The sequence below is a fragment of the Drosophila kikkawai genome, chromosome 2R, assembly GCF_030179895.1.
Source record: "Drosophila kikkawai strain 14028-0561.14 chromosome 2R, DkikHiC1v2, whole genome shotgun sequence".
NCBI lineage: Eukaryota > Metazoa > Arthropoda > Insecta > Diptera > Drosophilidae > Drosophila > Drosophila kikkawai.
This window is the reverse complement of record NC_091729.1, coordinates 25839259-25855775: the sequence shown is the minus strand read 5'-3', so window position 1 is coordinate 25855775 and position 16517 is coordinate 25839259. Positions and strand designations below refer to the sequence as shown.

The following is a 16517-nucleotide window of genomic DNA, read 5'->3' as shown; positions in this document are numbered from 1 at the left end:
TTGCCAGGCATTTATAAACTTGGTCCTGGTTACTACCAGCGAATCCCAGCGACAGTGACAAATCCAGCGACAGCATCAATACTTGCCGCAACTCGAGCAATATAAACGAGCTTCCATTCAATTTGCCATCACCCTCTTCTCGCTTAGCATAAGTCGCAATTTAATCCCGCAGCCGACAGCGAACAACAGGCCACGACACTGCACTGCCGGAGAGAGCATCCTCCTCAGACAGGCAAACGAACGAACGAACGAACGGATGGAACCGGAGACATTTTAGCATAATGCATTGGCACTAGCTCACTGCTCCTCCTCGTCGTTATCCGGGGACACAGAATCCGGCACTTGGCTCGGAATGGCTGGGGGTTAACAATGCAACATTTTCAACATCAATGGGGTTTATCAATGGTGAATGAATCAGATTGCCATATTGCTTGAAAATAAGTTACTGAGAAGGCTGTCTCAAATGTATATAAAACTGTAATAAGATGGTAACTTTCATCGTGGCTTATTAGGTTTCAATAACAATTGTTTGTTTATCCTGAATGAGAGTCAAGGATTTCCACTTCCTCGAGAATATCTCAGTCAAACTACAAGGCTCTCAGAAAAACCTAGTCTCAGCAGTATCTGGGCGTCGTCCGAGGCATCCTCTTTCCCGTGATCCCCTTGCTAGCCAAGTACTCCTGTATAGAGCGCTTTGTCTGCACCTTCAGCTGACGGATATCAAACTCCAGTTCCTTGTTACCATACGCAGCGCCCTCCATGCGCTGCACCAAGTGGATCACATGAAGAAGCACCTCCCCGTCCAACTGCTGGATCTTGGCGTGCAGATCAAAGTCTTCTTCGGCGGTGAAGAGACTGTCATGCTCCTGGGTACTATAGGATCCCGACAGACTCCAGTCAAATGAATCTGCATCCTCTCTAAACGGGGTCACGGCAGCGGTAGATGGCTCATCCTTTTCGTAGGCGGATAATGCGGCCTTGGCTGAAACAGAAGAGGAACTCGAAGGAGTCTCGTCTTTCGGATTAGATCCATCAGCGTACGTCCGATGGACCTTTGCATACAAAGCCTCGAAGATCAACTCCAGCTTCTTGGCCATTACATGGCACAAGTGGTTGGGTGGCGTGTACAGATATGTGTTGTAGAAAATCAGCCGCATGTCCTTGGCAAACTCCGTGCAAGTCTGATAGACACCAGTATCCAGGCGATGTTTCACAGTGGACAAGTCCATGGGCTCCTTCACGATGTCATGGTAATCGTGCAATCTCAAAAGGTCCGCATTCAGAGGTTCATAGAAGACCCAGGCCACCTTTTTGTGGGAACTGGATAAAAGGGTCGTCATGATGGCCTGGCAAGCTTGGATTTCCTCCGAACCTTCGTTATCATCCATTTTCCAGGGAGAAACTCGAGGGGGGTTTTAGTTTGAAAAAGTTCGTCGGTTCCTGTTGACTATTTTTGCTCAGGGTTGCCAGTTGTGGCAGAGTTTGCTAGATTAAGTATAGTCACAAAAGGGGGAACCCAAGTGTTAAACTCACTACATTTTCCCATTTTTGTCTACTACTTTAAGAAAATAATCCATCGAATCCTAAAAACACTTGTAAAATGTCTAAAAATCCCTTCAGGATTAAACTAGCATCCAAGAAGCAAGGCCTGGACTTTCCACAGACATCCCAGATAAACACTTTCCCTTGGACTCCACAGAAATTCGCATCCGGCCACAGCTAACACAATTCCCGTCCTGCCATAACTTACAGGATATGCTAAGGAGCCAAGGAGCAAATCGGCCTCAAAAATTCATAGGATATCCCACAGGCAGCACGAAAAAATGAAAATTAAATTGAATTTTCAAACGCCACGCACATAAATCCAAATGCCAGGCCAAGGCAAACGGAAAAAATGCAGCCGAAAAGGAACAAAATTTGTAGTTTACTTTTGCCGCAGGCAGCACAGCAGCGAAATGTTGCTCAAACATATCATAAATATTTGATTTTCTTATATTCCTGCCAAGGTCTCGCTGCGATTGCGGCGGCTCCGTCTGACTTTGGGTGGAAAAATTGATAAGTTTTCAATGATTACGCCCGGTGATTGATATAATTTGCGCGCAATTTCGCAGCGATTGGCAATGTCGTCGTCTACGTGACGGATTTCATAGCGGCTTCTCCGAGATAAAGTTAGCAAAAGTAAATGGAATGTGTAAATCAAAGTTGGAAAGGTGATTTCCGAAAATCTAAAACTTGAATTCTTAAAAAGCAAGTGGAAGAACATAATTTAATCATATGATTTAAGCCGCGTTTAGGCAGTACAATTTATAAGAAATAGTACAAAAAAGTACATCTATGTTGTTCCATTCCCCTGTTCCAAATATCCCTTATATTATTATTAATGACGCCACATTGCATCGTTTGTCTAGGGCTTCGATAGGTTTCCAAACAATCGAAAGTTTTTGTGGCGTCTGGCTGTCATCTCGAAAATCTTTCTTTTTCATTCATCATTGCTCAGAACAAGAGTCGTCCTCCAGATTTCTTCAAATTTTCATAGAAATCTTCAACTCTTTAACTCTCTCTCTCAAAGATGACCAAGGGAACTACCAGCTTCGGCAAGCGCCACAACAAGACCCACACTTTATGTCGCCGCTGCGGCTACTCGTCGTTTCACATCCAGAAGTCCCGTTGCTCCAAGTGCGGCTATCCCGATGCCAAGACCCGCTCCTTCAACTGGTCCGTGAAGGCCAAAAGACGCCGTGCCCAAGGAACGGGAAGGATGCGTTTTCTGAAGAACGTGCGGCGTCGTTTTCGCAATGGCTTCCGTGAGGGAGGAGCAGCAGCCTCCAAGAAGAACTAAGATAAAGCAGGGCCCGATGAGAGGAACCTAATAAAAAGCCCCGAAATGAGTCCGAAATGGATTCCCAGGAAAATCTACAAGTCGAGTGTTTTAATTAGGGTTCGGGGTTAGATCGTAATCCTTCATAGAACAGGCGGCATTATTCCATAAGCCCCTTTTCTAAATACCCCTAACGTACCTTACAATTTATGTTTTTTGGGGTATTTTGCATGTTTCGTGTGAGAAATGCATTTTATGAATTTTTTATAGCTTTTAATGTACACATACACACACACCTGCTAGATGGGTGTGAGAGGGACATAAAAGGCAACAGACTGAGCGAGAAACAACACACCTTTTTATATGTCCTCCACGCCCATAAAGCTTGTGGCGAAAATCTGCTCACGCCTCAGGACCGTATTTCATCCCGACCTGGCCTAATCCGTCGCCGTGTGGATTTCGGGCCAAGAGCACACAGAGAAAGAGAGAAATCTTGGCATGATATATACCCCGGGATTGGCGCTGCAAAAAGTTTTTCTTTCCCTGATTTATGTACAACTCTGGCGCTGCGTCGAAACTTAAAGAATTCAAGGCGACCGACCGACCGGCAACGCCCACTCATTAATTTCTGGCCTGGACCGCCGCATTGCCGGTCGATTGATGGCTTTTGGTATGTACACTGCGTTTCACTTGAATAGCACACTTTTTTATGCAATTTCAAATCTTAAAATCTTTTAACCAAAAAGAAAACTCGCTGATGTTTAGGTTTCTATTTATAGTGTAATCAATTTTAAATATAAAAAAAGTAACAAAACTTAAATTAAATTAACAATTAATAAATGTTAACAAAAAAAACATAAAAACTTAAAAAATAGCACAACAATTTTGTTTCACATGAATAGCACATTTTTGTTTTAAAGTATATTTAACGAACTTAAATATTAGGAAATGTGTTTTTTAATTCAATAGTGATTATTAATACATATATATTTGTTAATTTAGTAATGGGTTGAGCCTCCTTTATTCAATAAAACCTCGTAGATCCTGTTGGGCATCGAAACATATAGACTTATAATGTAGTCTAAGGATATTGTAGCCCAGGCCCTCTGAATGGCGTCAATTAGTTCTTCTTTTGTTGAAAATTGTTTGCCAGACTCATAAACCTTTCTGGCCAGCCATCCCCAAACATTTTCAATTATATTCAGATCCGGCGAGTATGGTGGCCAGTTCAGAGTTTCAACATTTTTATATTTTAAAAAAGATTTTACAACACCTGCAGTATGTATTGGCGCATTGTCGTGCTGGAATGTCCAAGGCAAATTATTGAAAAAATTTTCCAATGGTGGAAAAGCGTTTTCAAGGACGTTTAGATACGCTTTTGCGTTCATGTTTGAGGATAAGAATTGGAGCTCACAAGTCCCATAGTAAGATATGGCTCCCCAAACCATAACTCCGCCTACTCGACTATGTAAACGCTCCAATTGATGCGTCTCTTTCCTGAGATCGTGAAAATAATAATTGTAGCCATCTGGCCCCTCCAAATTGAACTTTTTTTCATCAGAAAACACTACGCGCTTCCACTCGTTACACCATGACATATTGACGCGGCAAAAGGTCAACCGTGCTTCCTTTCGTTTGGGGTTAAGCGGTGGTTTTTTTTAAAGTTTCAAACGTTTTAGATGTTTAGCTTTCGAAATAACTCGCCAAACAGTAGTTTTGCTCGCGTCAACACCCTCTTTTCCCTTATTTTGCTCACAGAGTCATGGGAATTTAAGGCTTCCCGCAGAATCGCACGCTTATCTGTGTCGCAAAGAACACAACTTTTGCGACCTTTCATATTTTTTCCATAGTTTTGTTTGTTCTTTATAAAATTATATACGACTTTTCTGCTTCTTCCAATTTTTTTTCGCTATATTAGCTACAGAAAGGTCACAATCAATATAGCTTTGTATTTGGATCTGTTCTTTGTGACTTAGTGACGTTCCAAGACCCATAATTGTACAAAATGATTAAACTATGTTTAACATTCATAAATTAATCAAAAAAAGTTTTTGATTCAATCTCCTTGGCTGCTGAAATGACACGTAATCTAAAATGTGCTATTCAAGTGAAACAAAAAAGGTGCAAATTATTGAAGCAATTTGAAAAGAAAATTACGGTACATTTAAACGGTACATTTTCAGACTTCCAATTTTTGTTGGAAGAGAGTATATAATATGACGAAAATAAAACAGCAACAATTATTGCATTAGATCAAGCAGTTGCTGAGAGATGAACAAGTAATTATGAAAATTTTTGTGTGCTATTCAAGTGAAACGGAGTGTATATGGGACTCATTCTTATGCATTGACTGAATTTTTAAAAAAATAATGATGTCTGCCGACGCGACGCTGAAGAAGGCGCTTTATTAATGCGACAGAAATGTAATGCGGAGCTCAAGTGCAGCTGGATTGACGTCGGGACAGGGCAGGCGAAGGAAGCAATTCCAAGGGAGATGCGGAATTTCTCAACGATAGACTAAGGTGCTCCCCTAGAGTCCAGACACAATCATGCTTTACATAAATTTAAGCATTAAAGGTCTCAATAAATGCGAGAGAGTAGAGATTACTCTTTGAATTTATTTAAAAACAAATAATTATTATTATTTTAAGTAATTAAAATCTCTCCCCCATTAATCAGAATCATTTTCCAAGAGGAAGGTCTCTCGGCTAACGAGTTTTCCCCAAGACAAAGACCACGACTCGACTTCGCCTCGATAAAGATGAGCAGTGGCTCAATCACTTTCCCTGTCGCTCTGTTTTCCATTTTCATTTCCATTCCATTTCTCTGGCAGAAGCCTCTCTCTCCTTCCTTATTTCCCGCGATAAGGCATCGCGGAAGCTCTAATTGCATCTGATTGCACTGACAGTTTTTCCTACCAACTGACAGCTGCAGCAGCAGGCGAAGGAGTTATGGTCTGAGTACGGAATACCCGTACATCCGTTCCGTATCCGTTGACTTTCAATTCGCGTTATTTCTTTCTTGGCTGCTCATCCGGAGAAAATCGTGAGCGAAATTTAAATGCTTGCTGACTTTGCAGCTCACTGAATGACAACAACTACAAATAGGACAAAAAAAATCAGTAAAAAATACAAACGCAGCAAAAAAAAAGTCGATTGAAAATGTGCTCAATCAACAAAATGACATTTCTCACAAACAAATTGCTGAAGACGACCCGGAAAGCCTTACAAAAGTTTAATTATTACAGAATGTTTAATAAGATTAAGTAGGTTGTTTTAACAAGGACTAAGAATAGTAATAAAAATATATAAGATTTCCATGGAAATCAATAATAAAACAAGAAAGAAAGCTAACTTTGGCCAGCCAAGTTTGTATACCCTTGCAGGTAACAATTAAAAGATATCATAACTAAGCCAAAAATGCATTAATTTCGATTCGGAAAGCAGTTTTGTGTTAGTTTTTAGTAATTAAAAAAAACTGCATACCAAATTTAAAATTTTAAGAAATCAAAATTTTTGGCCATTTTTGCAAATTTTAATGATGTAACCCCTTATCAAATTTCGCAAAAATGGCCCAAAAATGGATTTCTTCCGGACATGTCTAGAAAGATTCGCATGTTAATGCTGATCAAGAATATATATGGTTTATGGGGTCGGAAATGATTCCTTGACTTAGGAAAATATAATTTTGTATTACAAAATCTGATTTTTTATATTTAAAAACTTCTTGATTTTTTTAAAATTAAAAATATCATAACTCGGCCAAAAGAGCATTAATTTTAAATCGGAAAACTGTTCTGTGCAAGATTTTCTACAGTTAACAAATCTGCATACTTCATTTAAAAATTTTGAAAATTCAATTCTTTATCAAAATCAAAAATTTTAATGATGTAACCCCTTATCAAATTTCGCAAAAATGGCCAAAAAATCGATTTCTTCCTGACATATCTAGAATGATGCCCCTGTTGATGCTGATCAAGAATATATATACTTTATAGGGTCGGAAACGTCTCCTTCACTGCGTTGCAAACTTCTGACTGAAATTATAATATCCTGCAAGGGTATAACGAGAATATAAAAGGAACCCAACTTTACTTTACCTCCATATAAAGTTTGAGCTAAGAAGCTCTCCTAAACCCTATTTTAAACCTTTAAAACACAACTTCTACTCTCTATCCATTTAGAGCCCACTTTTCACTTTTCAGTTGAACGGATAATTTTCATAAATTCAGAGAGAGAGATGCACATGGAGAGGCTCCTATTCGGATGACCCCATCATCATCGGGATTGGCCAAACCGCATTTTGTGGTATTTTTCGTGTTCTGCGGTTGGATTTTTTGATGCTGTTGCATGCTGTCTGCCGACGTGGCATCATAAATTCCAATTCCCCGGCACCAAATGCGTACAGATGAATAAATACAGATAGGAACGGTAGCCTGGAACCCGAAACTAGGACCCCTGGGGGGACTTCAGAGATATCCCCGAAAAACACTAATTAAAATACCTTAAAGTGCGGACTAACGCAGGTTCAACCATTGACAGGCCACACTGTCCTGTCGATACTCTTAATCCCTTTCAATCTCAGCTGGATAAATATTCAATGTCCGAGTTTGGGAGCTTGGCAAAACTCAAATGTTTTGGCGCATAAAAAATGCATAAATTATGCAAACCATTTAAGAGGCAAACAAGAAGGAAAAATCGAAAATGCCTCAACATGTCTGCTGCCTTTGGTCAGGGCTTTTGAAAAATTGATGTCGAAATGTCCGACAACTGACCCGACCTCGCTCTCTCTCCTTCGCTGTGCTTTCTAAATGGACATTTGGACCAGAAGCAGCGAGAGGAGGTCCAGAGTGAAGTCAAGGCAAGACTCTTAACATGGCTTTTAAAACTGCCGGTTACTGGGGAGTATAAAATATTCATGCGTTTTATATATATGTGTGTGTGTGTGGGTAAGTTGCCAGGCCTATGTCACAATAAAAGTCAAGAAGCTTTTGCGTGCCGTAATTAATGTAAATCCCCCTTTTACTTTTTCCTACACACCCCATACATACCCCGTTAACGGAGCCGAGTGCACTGGGGTTGTGACCAACTTTTCAATAGTTTTGTGACATGTTATAATTTGCATATTGGCAGGACTATGTCGAGTTTTATTTTATACAATTGATTTATATCTTTTTTTAGCAGGAACTGAAAATCTATTATTAAATCTGAAAGCAAGTTAGGAGCTCGATCTTAAGGGGGTTTGGTTTTTGTAATCTCAATGGAAAGCCATACCAGATTTTAGTGGCAATTATTATCAAAATCTGCGATAAACTTCTGCCGTCTTCCAAAAACATAATGGTAGAATCATTGGGCGCTAAAATAAGGTATATAAGTTTCAGATTTTAACTTAGTATTAATAATATACACTATACTTAATAGGCATTTCCTAGGTATCCCTCTAGTCTTAACCATTTTCAAAGCCATCAATTGGCCTTTTCGACCTGCCCCATTGACAGCTGCAGGCCGCCGCCGCCAGTGGGCGCCTGTCAACCTTCCTCTACCCATATATCCCATATATGCAGCCATGTAATTGATTTTCTGTTTACGCACTGCCCCAGAAAAGCGGGACAAGAGCAGATGGAAGCAAAGGCAGCAAAGTTGCCGGGCCTGATGCTTCCGGTTACTACTTCTTGTTATTATATTTCATTTGCCGTCAACTTTGTTGTTGTGTTGCCTGTGATTCGTACACAACAGTCAAGTCAGGCTATAGTAGTTATAGAGTCAGGGTTAGAATAGTTGATATCCAGTAAGTACTTTGAATAAATCAGTAGGTAAAAGGGGGGAAAGAGAACCCAGTCTTTCTGAATTTTCGAGGGTTTTCTTTTAAAATTCCAAATTAAAATTATGTATTTCAGTTCTTTAACTAAGTAATATCTTTGCAAGTTTCATTAAGAGTTAAGTTTATGATTAATTTGAGTTTAAAAGAGTTATTTTTAAAGCCACTTACCCCTAGATCCTTCCTCATACTGAGCCTTTAATCCTGGTTTAGCACATCCTTTCCCCGTTGGGCTCTTTACTGGGTATTCCCCAAAGTTTCCATTGCAACTTTTGCGATATTTGTGCTGGGCGGATGACAAGAGCGGGATACTACTCCAAAAAAGGGGCTGCCTGGCAGGGAGGAAGTCCGGCGGGGCGCAGGGCACATGCCAACACTTGTTTTCTGTTAAGTGATTTAGGCAAAACTTTGGCACCCTCCTCCCTTCCTGCTTCTGGCCCTGTCAGAAGCGTGTGCCATTCGTGTTTGGCATTTTGGGGCTTAGACACTGCCGCTGCTGCTCCTTTGGTTCAGGTTCCGCTCCTCTCCTGCTGCTGCTGTTGCTGCTGCCGTTGCGGTTCCGCTTTGGTTCGGTAATATTCTGAAACATCGGAAATGTTTTACAAAACTTTCGCGCAAGTAACAACAACAACAAATTGAACGAAAACAGTTTAAATGCTTGCCACATAATCGCCGTCAAGTGAAATTCATTTTCTTGACAAACAACATGAACTTCAAAGTGAAGCTCCTGCCCCACAAATCCCCGCTTTTGAGTTGCTCAAAGGAAATTGAAATTGTTAAGAGAGTGTGTGTGTGTGCCGGGAAACTAGAAAAACTGTCAAACTGGTTTAGCGAGTGCCAAAGATTGATGATGATTGCACATCTCAGGTTCCGGGCTTTTGGATTGATCATTTCCCTTGAGTTGTGAGATGGGGAGAGGGGTTCTGAAATGATAAAAGGATTGTTTGTTTTATGTTAAATAATAAGCTAATTCTGGTCAAATGTACTTCGCAGCTGAACATGATATTTATGGGCAAATTTTAAATATTTTAGAAAATATTATATTGGTATAAGAATTTTATTAAATGTTTGGCATAATATCATAACAAATACCTCTTCAAACACACGACTCCCTTTTTGGTAAAATGAAAATGCCAACCCAAAAGCATTATAGAATACCTGTCTCACATAATAATCGGCATTACCTGCACATATTTATCCCGTTATTTTCCCCACATAATATTCGATTTTGGCAACCCCTATCTCTAGGACGAAGGAGGAGCCTGACAAGTTTACTTACTTCGCCTCTATCTGACAGCATTAAAACTGTCTCCTCGAATTCTGACTTGCCAGAAGAATTTCTCGCCGGCTAAAGTTTGTCTGGGTAACCATATTACATGGATAACACCCACAAAACACTGGCAACATCACCAGCAGAGCCAGCAGCAGCAGCAGCACGCGAGAAATGTTTCGTGACAAAGAATTCCAAGAGCTCGGTTGAAAAATAAAAAAATAAAATAAAACAGAGGGAAAACCCCGAAAACGGAAGGAAAATTGAGCTAGAGATGAAGAAAAACGTTTGCGGGACCGACATAGTAAAGCGTAGCAAAGTAGGGAAACTTTGAAGTTTTATTAAAAATACACACCGCAACATTCCTCAAGAACTTTTCGCACACGAAAACGTGAGATAATTTACTAGAAGCGAACTGGACGAGGCTGCTCCTTTGGCTCCTACTCCTGCTCCTACTCCTGCTCCTCCTCCTCCTCCTGCTGGCAGGTGGAAAAGCGTAGCCAAAAACCGGCAGCGAAGTGTCAAGTAGTTTGGATAAACTTTTGTGACAGCTCAATTTGGAAGGGAAAATGTATGTAAGCCAGCTGCTCTGCTCTGGAGAATATTAGAATATTAATAGCGAGCTTTGCAAGGGGACAACTAATGAGCGGAAGTCCTCTCGGGGAAAACTTGGGGGATAGTTAAGTCTAAAGAAGGCCTTGATGTGGGTTCTCATATGAGTGAGTCGGGGAAAAGCGGAGGATTTAAGTCAGAAAGTTTGGCCAACAAACGGAGGACTCTGTCTGGCCAGGAGAAAGGGTCAAGAGTCACTCAGCCGAAAAGCAAACTAGCTAAGATAATATATTTTAAGATGAAGCGAAATGAATTTTTATAGATTTTTAAATATTTGAGTTATGCATCAATATCCTATATAAATTCCCCACTAATTATTCTCTCTACAATTTGATCCCTGTTAAACGTGTCTCCATATCCTTCCATCTACAAGAAACATATTGATTGAGCAGGAGCACATGAAACCGTGTGGAAACACCTCCGAAGGTAAAGTCAAACACAGCTGCTGCTGCTGTTGCTGTTGCACAATGGCACAAAGACCCAGAGACATGCACTTAACTAACCAGTTCCGCCCAGCCTTCCGATTGCCATCGCTCCAGTTTGGCCGGTGGAAAATTAACAACATGTTGTGGTTATGGAAATTAGCTGAGGAGGATGACAAACACATTAGATGCGATGGTGCTGGTATGCGTGCCAAGATTTATGCCCCAGAAACTAGAGCATATCCTGCGTCCCCGAAACACAGAGACACACATGGCCAGCTCTGTGTGTGTTGACAGGCAGAAGCAAGGACAATGTGGAAGCGGAGAACAAACCCTCTCACTAATTGGTATATTTATTGCTACTTAAATGCCCAAAACTTGTTGCTACTTTTCACCTCGTATTTCAAGCACTTTTCCAGCAGGCAACGCCCCCAAGATGTCGGCCACCGGGAGGAGGATCGCCGCCAGCCAATGAACGATCGTCGGGGGCTATAATTAGGCGCCCCATCAGCAGCAACAGCAGCAGCAGCAACAGCCATATGTTCTCGATTTCTAGACCTCTCTCGCGCAGCCACTCTTTCGATTTTTTGAGGCTAATTTCAGTGGGCACACGACTTTGGCACGGTTTAGTATCGTCGCGACAATTATCGTAATTAACTCGTTTATGTGTTGTGTGCTAATCCAATTACCAAGTTCGCACAACACGGCAGGCAGGATGCCCCCAATCGTGGCACTCGAGCAGATCACAAATTAATTCAATCAATCTTCTTGGCAAATCTAAAGAATTTAGTTCGGAATTTTACAAAAAAATCTAGGGAATTGAAAGTGTTTCTGGATTTACCTTCGATTTATTCGTTTTGATTTCCTCGCCATGTTGAATTACCAGCAGCAATTGCATTCGCTGCCCGTCGGCAATCCGGGCAACTTTTACTACGGTCCGACGGCAACGCACTCGCTTACGGTTCAGAGTGAGGGTTATCCTGCACACACTCTTGAGTCGGAGGATAAACTGAACGATCGGGAGGGAGGTCCTCGAGATCTGGACAAAATGCACAGGTTCTCCGTGAACAATCTCATCGATATGAAGCACGAAGGCTATGCCAAGGGGAAGCTAGCCTTGGAGCTCAACAATAATTATGGTGAGTAGCTAAAAATAAAGAATTGAAATAATAAAGTAATACAAAAAAGAAGGATAAATGCCTTAATCAGCTAATAAACAAGGTGGTTTTCGGTGTTTTGTGATTTAAATTTGCATTATGTTATACTTAGTGATTATTTCGTTAAGAAAATCATAATTTTTCGAGAACCTCACCTTAAATTAGCTTCAATCTTAGCGCAACTTAACTCATTTGAACTTTAAAAGCCTATCAATTGGCATAATTCCCTCTGATATATCCTCCCCAAGTGTGGGTGCAACTGAATGCCTAATGCCCAAGGAGTTCAGATAGGCCAAAGCTTATGCAATATTCCCCACTGAAACGGAGACTTGGACAAATACTCTGTGAGGTTTAGGCGATTGTGCCGTGCCGTGCCGTGCCATGCCTTGCCTTGCCGCGCCTGTGGCCTAATTCATAAATGATAAATTCAAGATGAGATATAAGCGAGAGCCGAGAGAATTTATGACATTATTCGCACAACTGCATAATCATGCGTATATATCTGTATCATTACACATAAATAAGTGGGAATATACATAGATGCACATATATACAGCAGAGATATGGCAGTGAGGTGGTAACTCATGGATGACAATTAGGTGCCAGATGTGGGCGACATTCGCTCGTTGCCGGTGCAATGTCATCTCCGTGCATTTTTCCTGTTGCGGTTGCGGCTTAACCCCCCCTATAAACCCCTCTTCGCCCACAATTTTAACCCAAACTGGCAAGAGAGAGGCAACTGTCAACATATTGCTACTGGTTGTCAGCCTCAGCATAATTCGCTGCCAGATCCTAGCCGAAAAAACGGAAAAATCCGTGAAACTCTTACGATTCCTTTCTCGCTCCGTGTCGCTGCTAGTTTTCTTTATTTTTTATTCGTTTTCTTTTTTTTTGTTGGTTTTGTGGCCGTGGCAGAGGAAACATTTCCGAGCCGACAACACTTCAACATTGTCAACATGACAAAACGTAATCAAAGCTGACATGATATTCCCTCAGTGGCCGCATGCCTTTGAAGCATCCGAGGTAGCTGCTAGCGAGTGGCTGCGCTACCACGACTATAATTTCCAAGTGGAGCATATAAAACGCCAGTCCCGCTGTAACCAGTCCCAGACGCAGCACACGCACTGCAGCCCTCCTCCTCCTCCGTCGGTCCCTCCTAGCCCTGTTTATTTTCGTTCGCTCCATTGGATTGCAACATGTGCCAGTTGCAGCGAGACACTGAGGGGAAATCTAGGCTGGAACTGATAACTATATATTCTATATGACAATTACAAGTATAAAATATGAATCAAAGGATCACTTAAAGTCCTCTCTACAGGGCTCTTTCTCCTTCTCGTTTTGCCTCCTACGCTTTGCCTGCAATGCACAAGCAATAGGAAACAATAAACTTTGCTTGCAGCTGCACTCTATATAGGAAAGAACTACAAAAGAGGATACTCCTCTTCAAAGTTATTTGCCATAAGATCTTGCATAATTTTAAATATAAAATATATTTTTTTTAACTTTATGACATTGTCTACACTTTTTTCCCAGTGTAGCCCCACCCTAAAAAAAATCGGAAAACCTTCACCCCTTGCGGCTGCTGCTGCACAAATCTGATTGAGGTTTCCCTTTCGATTTGTTGGTTTTTTATTAAGCTGCAACTGTTTTTTATCGCTCGTTCGGCAATTCAAATTAAAGATCTTCCCTTCACTCACTCCCTAAACAGCCTCCGCGAATCCCCGGGGACAGTTGCAGTTGCTCTGGTTTCCCTTTTTTTTTCGTGCGTGTGTGTTTACTTGGAGCTGATCTACGACGATGCAGTTCCCAAGTTCGTGGACAGCTCGGCTGACAAATTGAGACAAATGGCGTGGGTAGGAGGATATCTGATGTTGATAGGGCTAGTCACGTCGCTGGCCACCCTGAAGCTGAGCCAAGGAAGAAAATGCTATTTATCCATATATATTCAAGGGGTATTTGCAAGGGATTCCTAGATTTCAATTCTTAAGTTAGTCAAAATTCAAATAAATTTAATCAGATCTGATAAAAAGGTTTATCTTTTAGAGAATATAATAAACAAATATGTATTTTTACCTAAAAATATTATTTTAAGCTTTCTTCTTTTCACTAAATGATTACCTAGGGAAAATAAACACAAATTTCTTTTAAATTCAACTTAATTCCTACATCTTAGGCGCCTTCTTCTAAATATATATCTCAATTATTTTTGGTAAAACGTTTTCCAAACGTAAATTCTATGGAAAATCAATTAACGGTAGCCCAGAACAAAGAAAGGGAAAGAGCTCGCGCTTATGGCCGCTTAATGTCACAATTTCACTTTAATTAATAGATCGTAAATGTGTGTGTTGGCTCCGAAATTAGTAGACAGCTGTCCGCCGATGTCGTCAAAAGATATTTTATGGTTTATGCCATTTGTTTATGACCTGCGCCCCGCCGAACCGGGGGCAAGGATAGGGATATCTTCAAACGGAATGCAAAATTTTATGTCTTATGTCCCATAAAAGTAACGAAATTTCCTAGAGGCTGCTGCCAAATTAATTGATATCCGTTGGCACTTATCGATTATTTACGAGCACCCTCCCACCACTGGCCACTGTCAAAGAGATTTTGCATTCGTTACTACGAAACTAAAAGTGAAAATTCCTTATTTAATGGCTCCCTGATTGCAGGCCCCGTTGGCGCAGGAGGAAGTGGACCTGGAGCTGGAGCTGGAGCAGGAGGGGCTGGTATCTCAGTGGGCCACTCAAGGAAACCGCGACGCAATCGCACCACCTTCAGCTCTGCCCAATTGACGGCCCTGGAGAAGGTGTTTGAACGGACGCACTATCCGGATGCCTTCGTTCGCGAGGAGCTGGCCACCAAGGTGCATCTGAGCGAGGCGAGAGTTCAGGTGAGTTTCGTTGCCCTTCGATTTTTGTGCTTGGTTTTCGCAACAAGTCAGAGATAGTTTGTTAGTTTGGCGAAATTAGGTCACTTGGATTTTTTCGTTCAAAGTTGAATTGAACAAAATACATGTTTTTCATTGCTGATATTATCAGGGACATGTTACATGCTAAATAATGGATTTAATTATTGGGAAAGTCAACAAAAGAAAACATATTTAAGCTGCAAAATCCATTGTTATAGGCTTTACTTTTTTGGCTCTATTAAAAATGAATTATTTACTGGTTAAAGAAAATAAAGCAATGAATAAAATGACTAAATAAATATCCCTGACTCTCCACTGAATTATTCACGCTTTATAACTGCCAGATCGAAGGCTAATACTTACAGTGAGGCCCGTAAATCACTGGAATAGAGAACATGCTCGAAATTAGGGGCAATTTGCATACTTGAACCCGGGCTAATTCCTTTATCAATTACTTCTACGCCCCGTTTCCAGGTCTGGTTCCAGAACCGGCGTGCCAAATTCCGACGGAACGAGCGGAGCGTGGGCTCCCGGCCCCTGCTGGACACAGCTCCTCAGCTGGTGCCGGCGCCCATTAGCAATAATATGCACAAATATGCGAATCTGCCCCATCATCCGACGGCAGTGCCGCCGCCGCCACCGCCTCCTCCTCACGGGGCCTACGCCCTGAATTTCGGGCCACTGGAGCTGCGCTCGTGCCAGAACTATACCAACTGCTATGGGGGATTCGGGACGAATCCTTCCACCGGCAACGGGCTCTGCGGCTCGGCGTTCTTTGGAGCAGCCACCAACTACTGTGTGGCGGCCAACTATGCGAAGAACGCAGCCTATCCGCCGCTCTGAAGGCTATCATCCTTTTAATGGGCCCCACGAGGTTTTCATATACACATGCATATGTATTTCAATTAGCCAAATTGCATTAATGCTTAAAAAATGTATTAAGACTAATATATTCACTCTCTAGCCTCTCTACCTGACTAATATTTATATTTATACAACGAGATGGGAAGATGCCATGCCAAATAAATAACAGTTTCTAAGAGAACATATCTGGGGGATTTATGCTTGGATTGGGGATTAATTAATTATATTAATTGTTAAGTTTTTAGTAGTAAAAGGATAATTATAAGCCTTTAACCATCTATTAAAATCCCCTTAGATAAGAAGAACGATTAAAGTTTATAGTAGATAATTTGCGATGAGTTATGGTACAAGAAGAAGCCTTGGAATATTTTCTAGAAATAATCTAAATGAAATGTACCCATGTACCCTCTCCCCATTTTAAAGCCAGCAAAGTTTAAACCAATTTAAACCCATTTCCATTGCCTTAACCCCAACCAACCTTCCTTCTTCTCCTCAGTAAAAATTGTTGATTGAATTCATCATCTTGTGAGCTACAAGCAATTAGCTATCATCTCCTTCCCGATATGCAAAAGTTTTCCATTTATTAAACTGTCAGTGGCGTATGAAATTGACATGGCTTATTTAATTATTTACTTAGCAATATGATTTA

General features: G+C 41.1%; 3 protein-coding genes across 3 annotated transcripts; 2 read left to right on the top strand and 1 right to left on the bottom strand.

Moving 5' to 3' along the window:
* Positions 1 to 101: 101 nt before the first annotated feature.
* Positions 102 to 1481, bottom strand: tbrd-3 (testis-specifically expressed bromodomain containing protein-3). Its single transcript, XM_017163351.3, has one exon. The coding sequence runs from the start codon at positions 1386 to 1388 to the stop codon at positions 615 to 617; it is 774 nt and encodes a 257-aa protein (XP_017018840.1). The 5' UTR covers positions 1389 to 1481; the 3' UTR covers positions 102 to 614.
* Positions 1482 to 1682: 201 nt separating this feature from the next.
* RpL37-2 (Ribosomal protein L37-2) lies at positions 1683 to 2919 on the top strand. Its single transcript, XM_017163330.3, has 2 exons — positions 1683 to 2210; positions 2570 to 2919. Exon 2 carries the CDS (start codon positions 2570 to 2572, stop codon positions 2837 to 2839), a length of 270 nt encoding a protein of 89 aa, XP_017018819.1. The 5' UTR covers positions 1683 to 2210; the 3' UTR covers positions 2840 to 2919.
* Positions 2920 to 11810: 8891 nt separating this feature from the next.
* On the top strand, positions 11811 to 15953 carry LOC108072275 (retina and anterior neural fold homeobox protein 2). The gene is made up of 3 exons (XM_017163341.2): positions 11811 to 12078; positions 14766 to 14986; positions 15479 to 15953. The coding sequence occupies exons 1-3, from the start codon at positions 11811 to 11813 to the stop codon at positions 15845 to 15847; spliced, it is 858 nt and encodes a 285-aa protein (XP_017018830.1). The 3' UTR covers positions 15848 to 15953.
* The last annotated feature ends 564 nt before the right edge of the window (positions 15954 to 16517 follow it).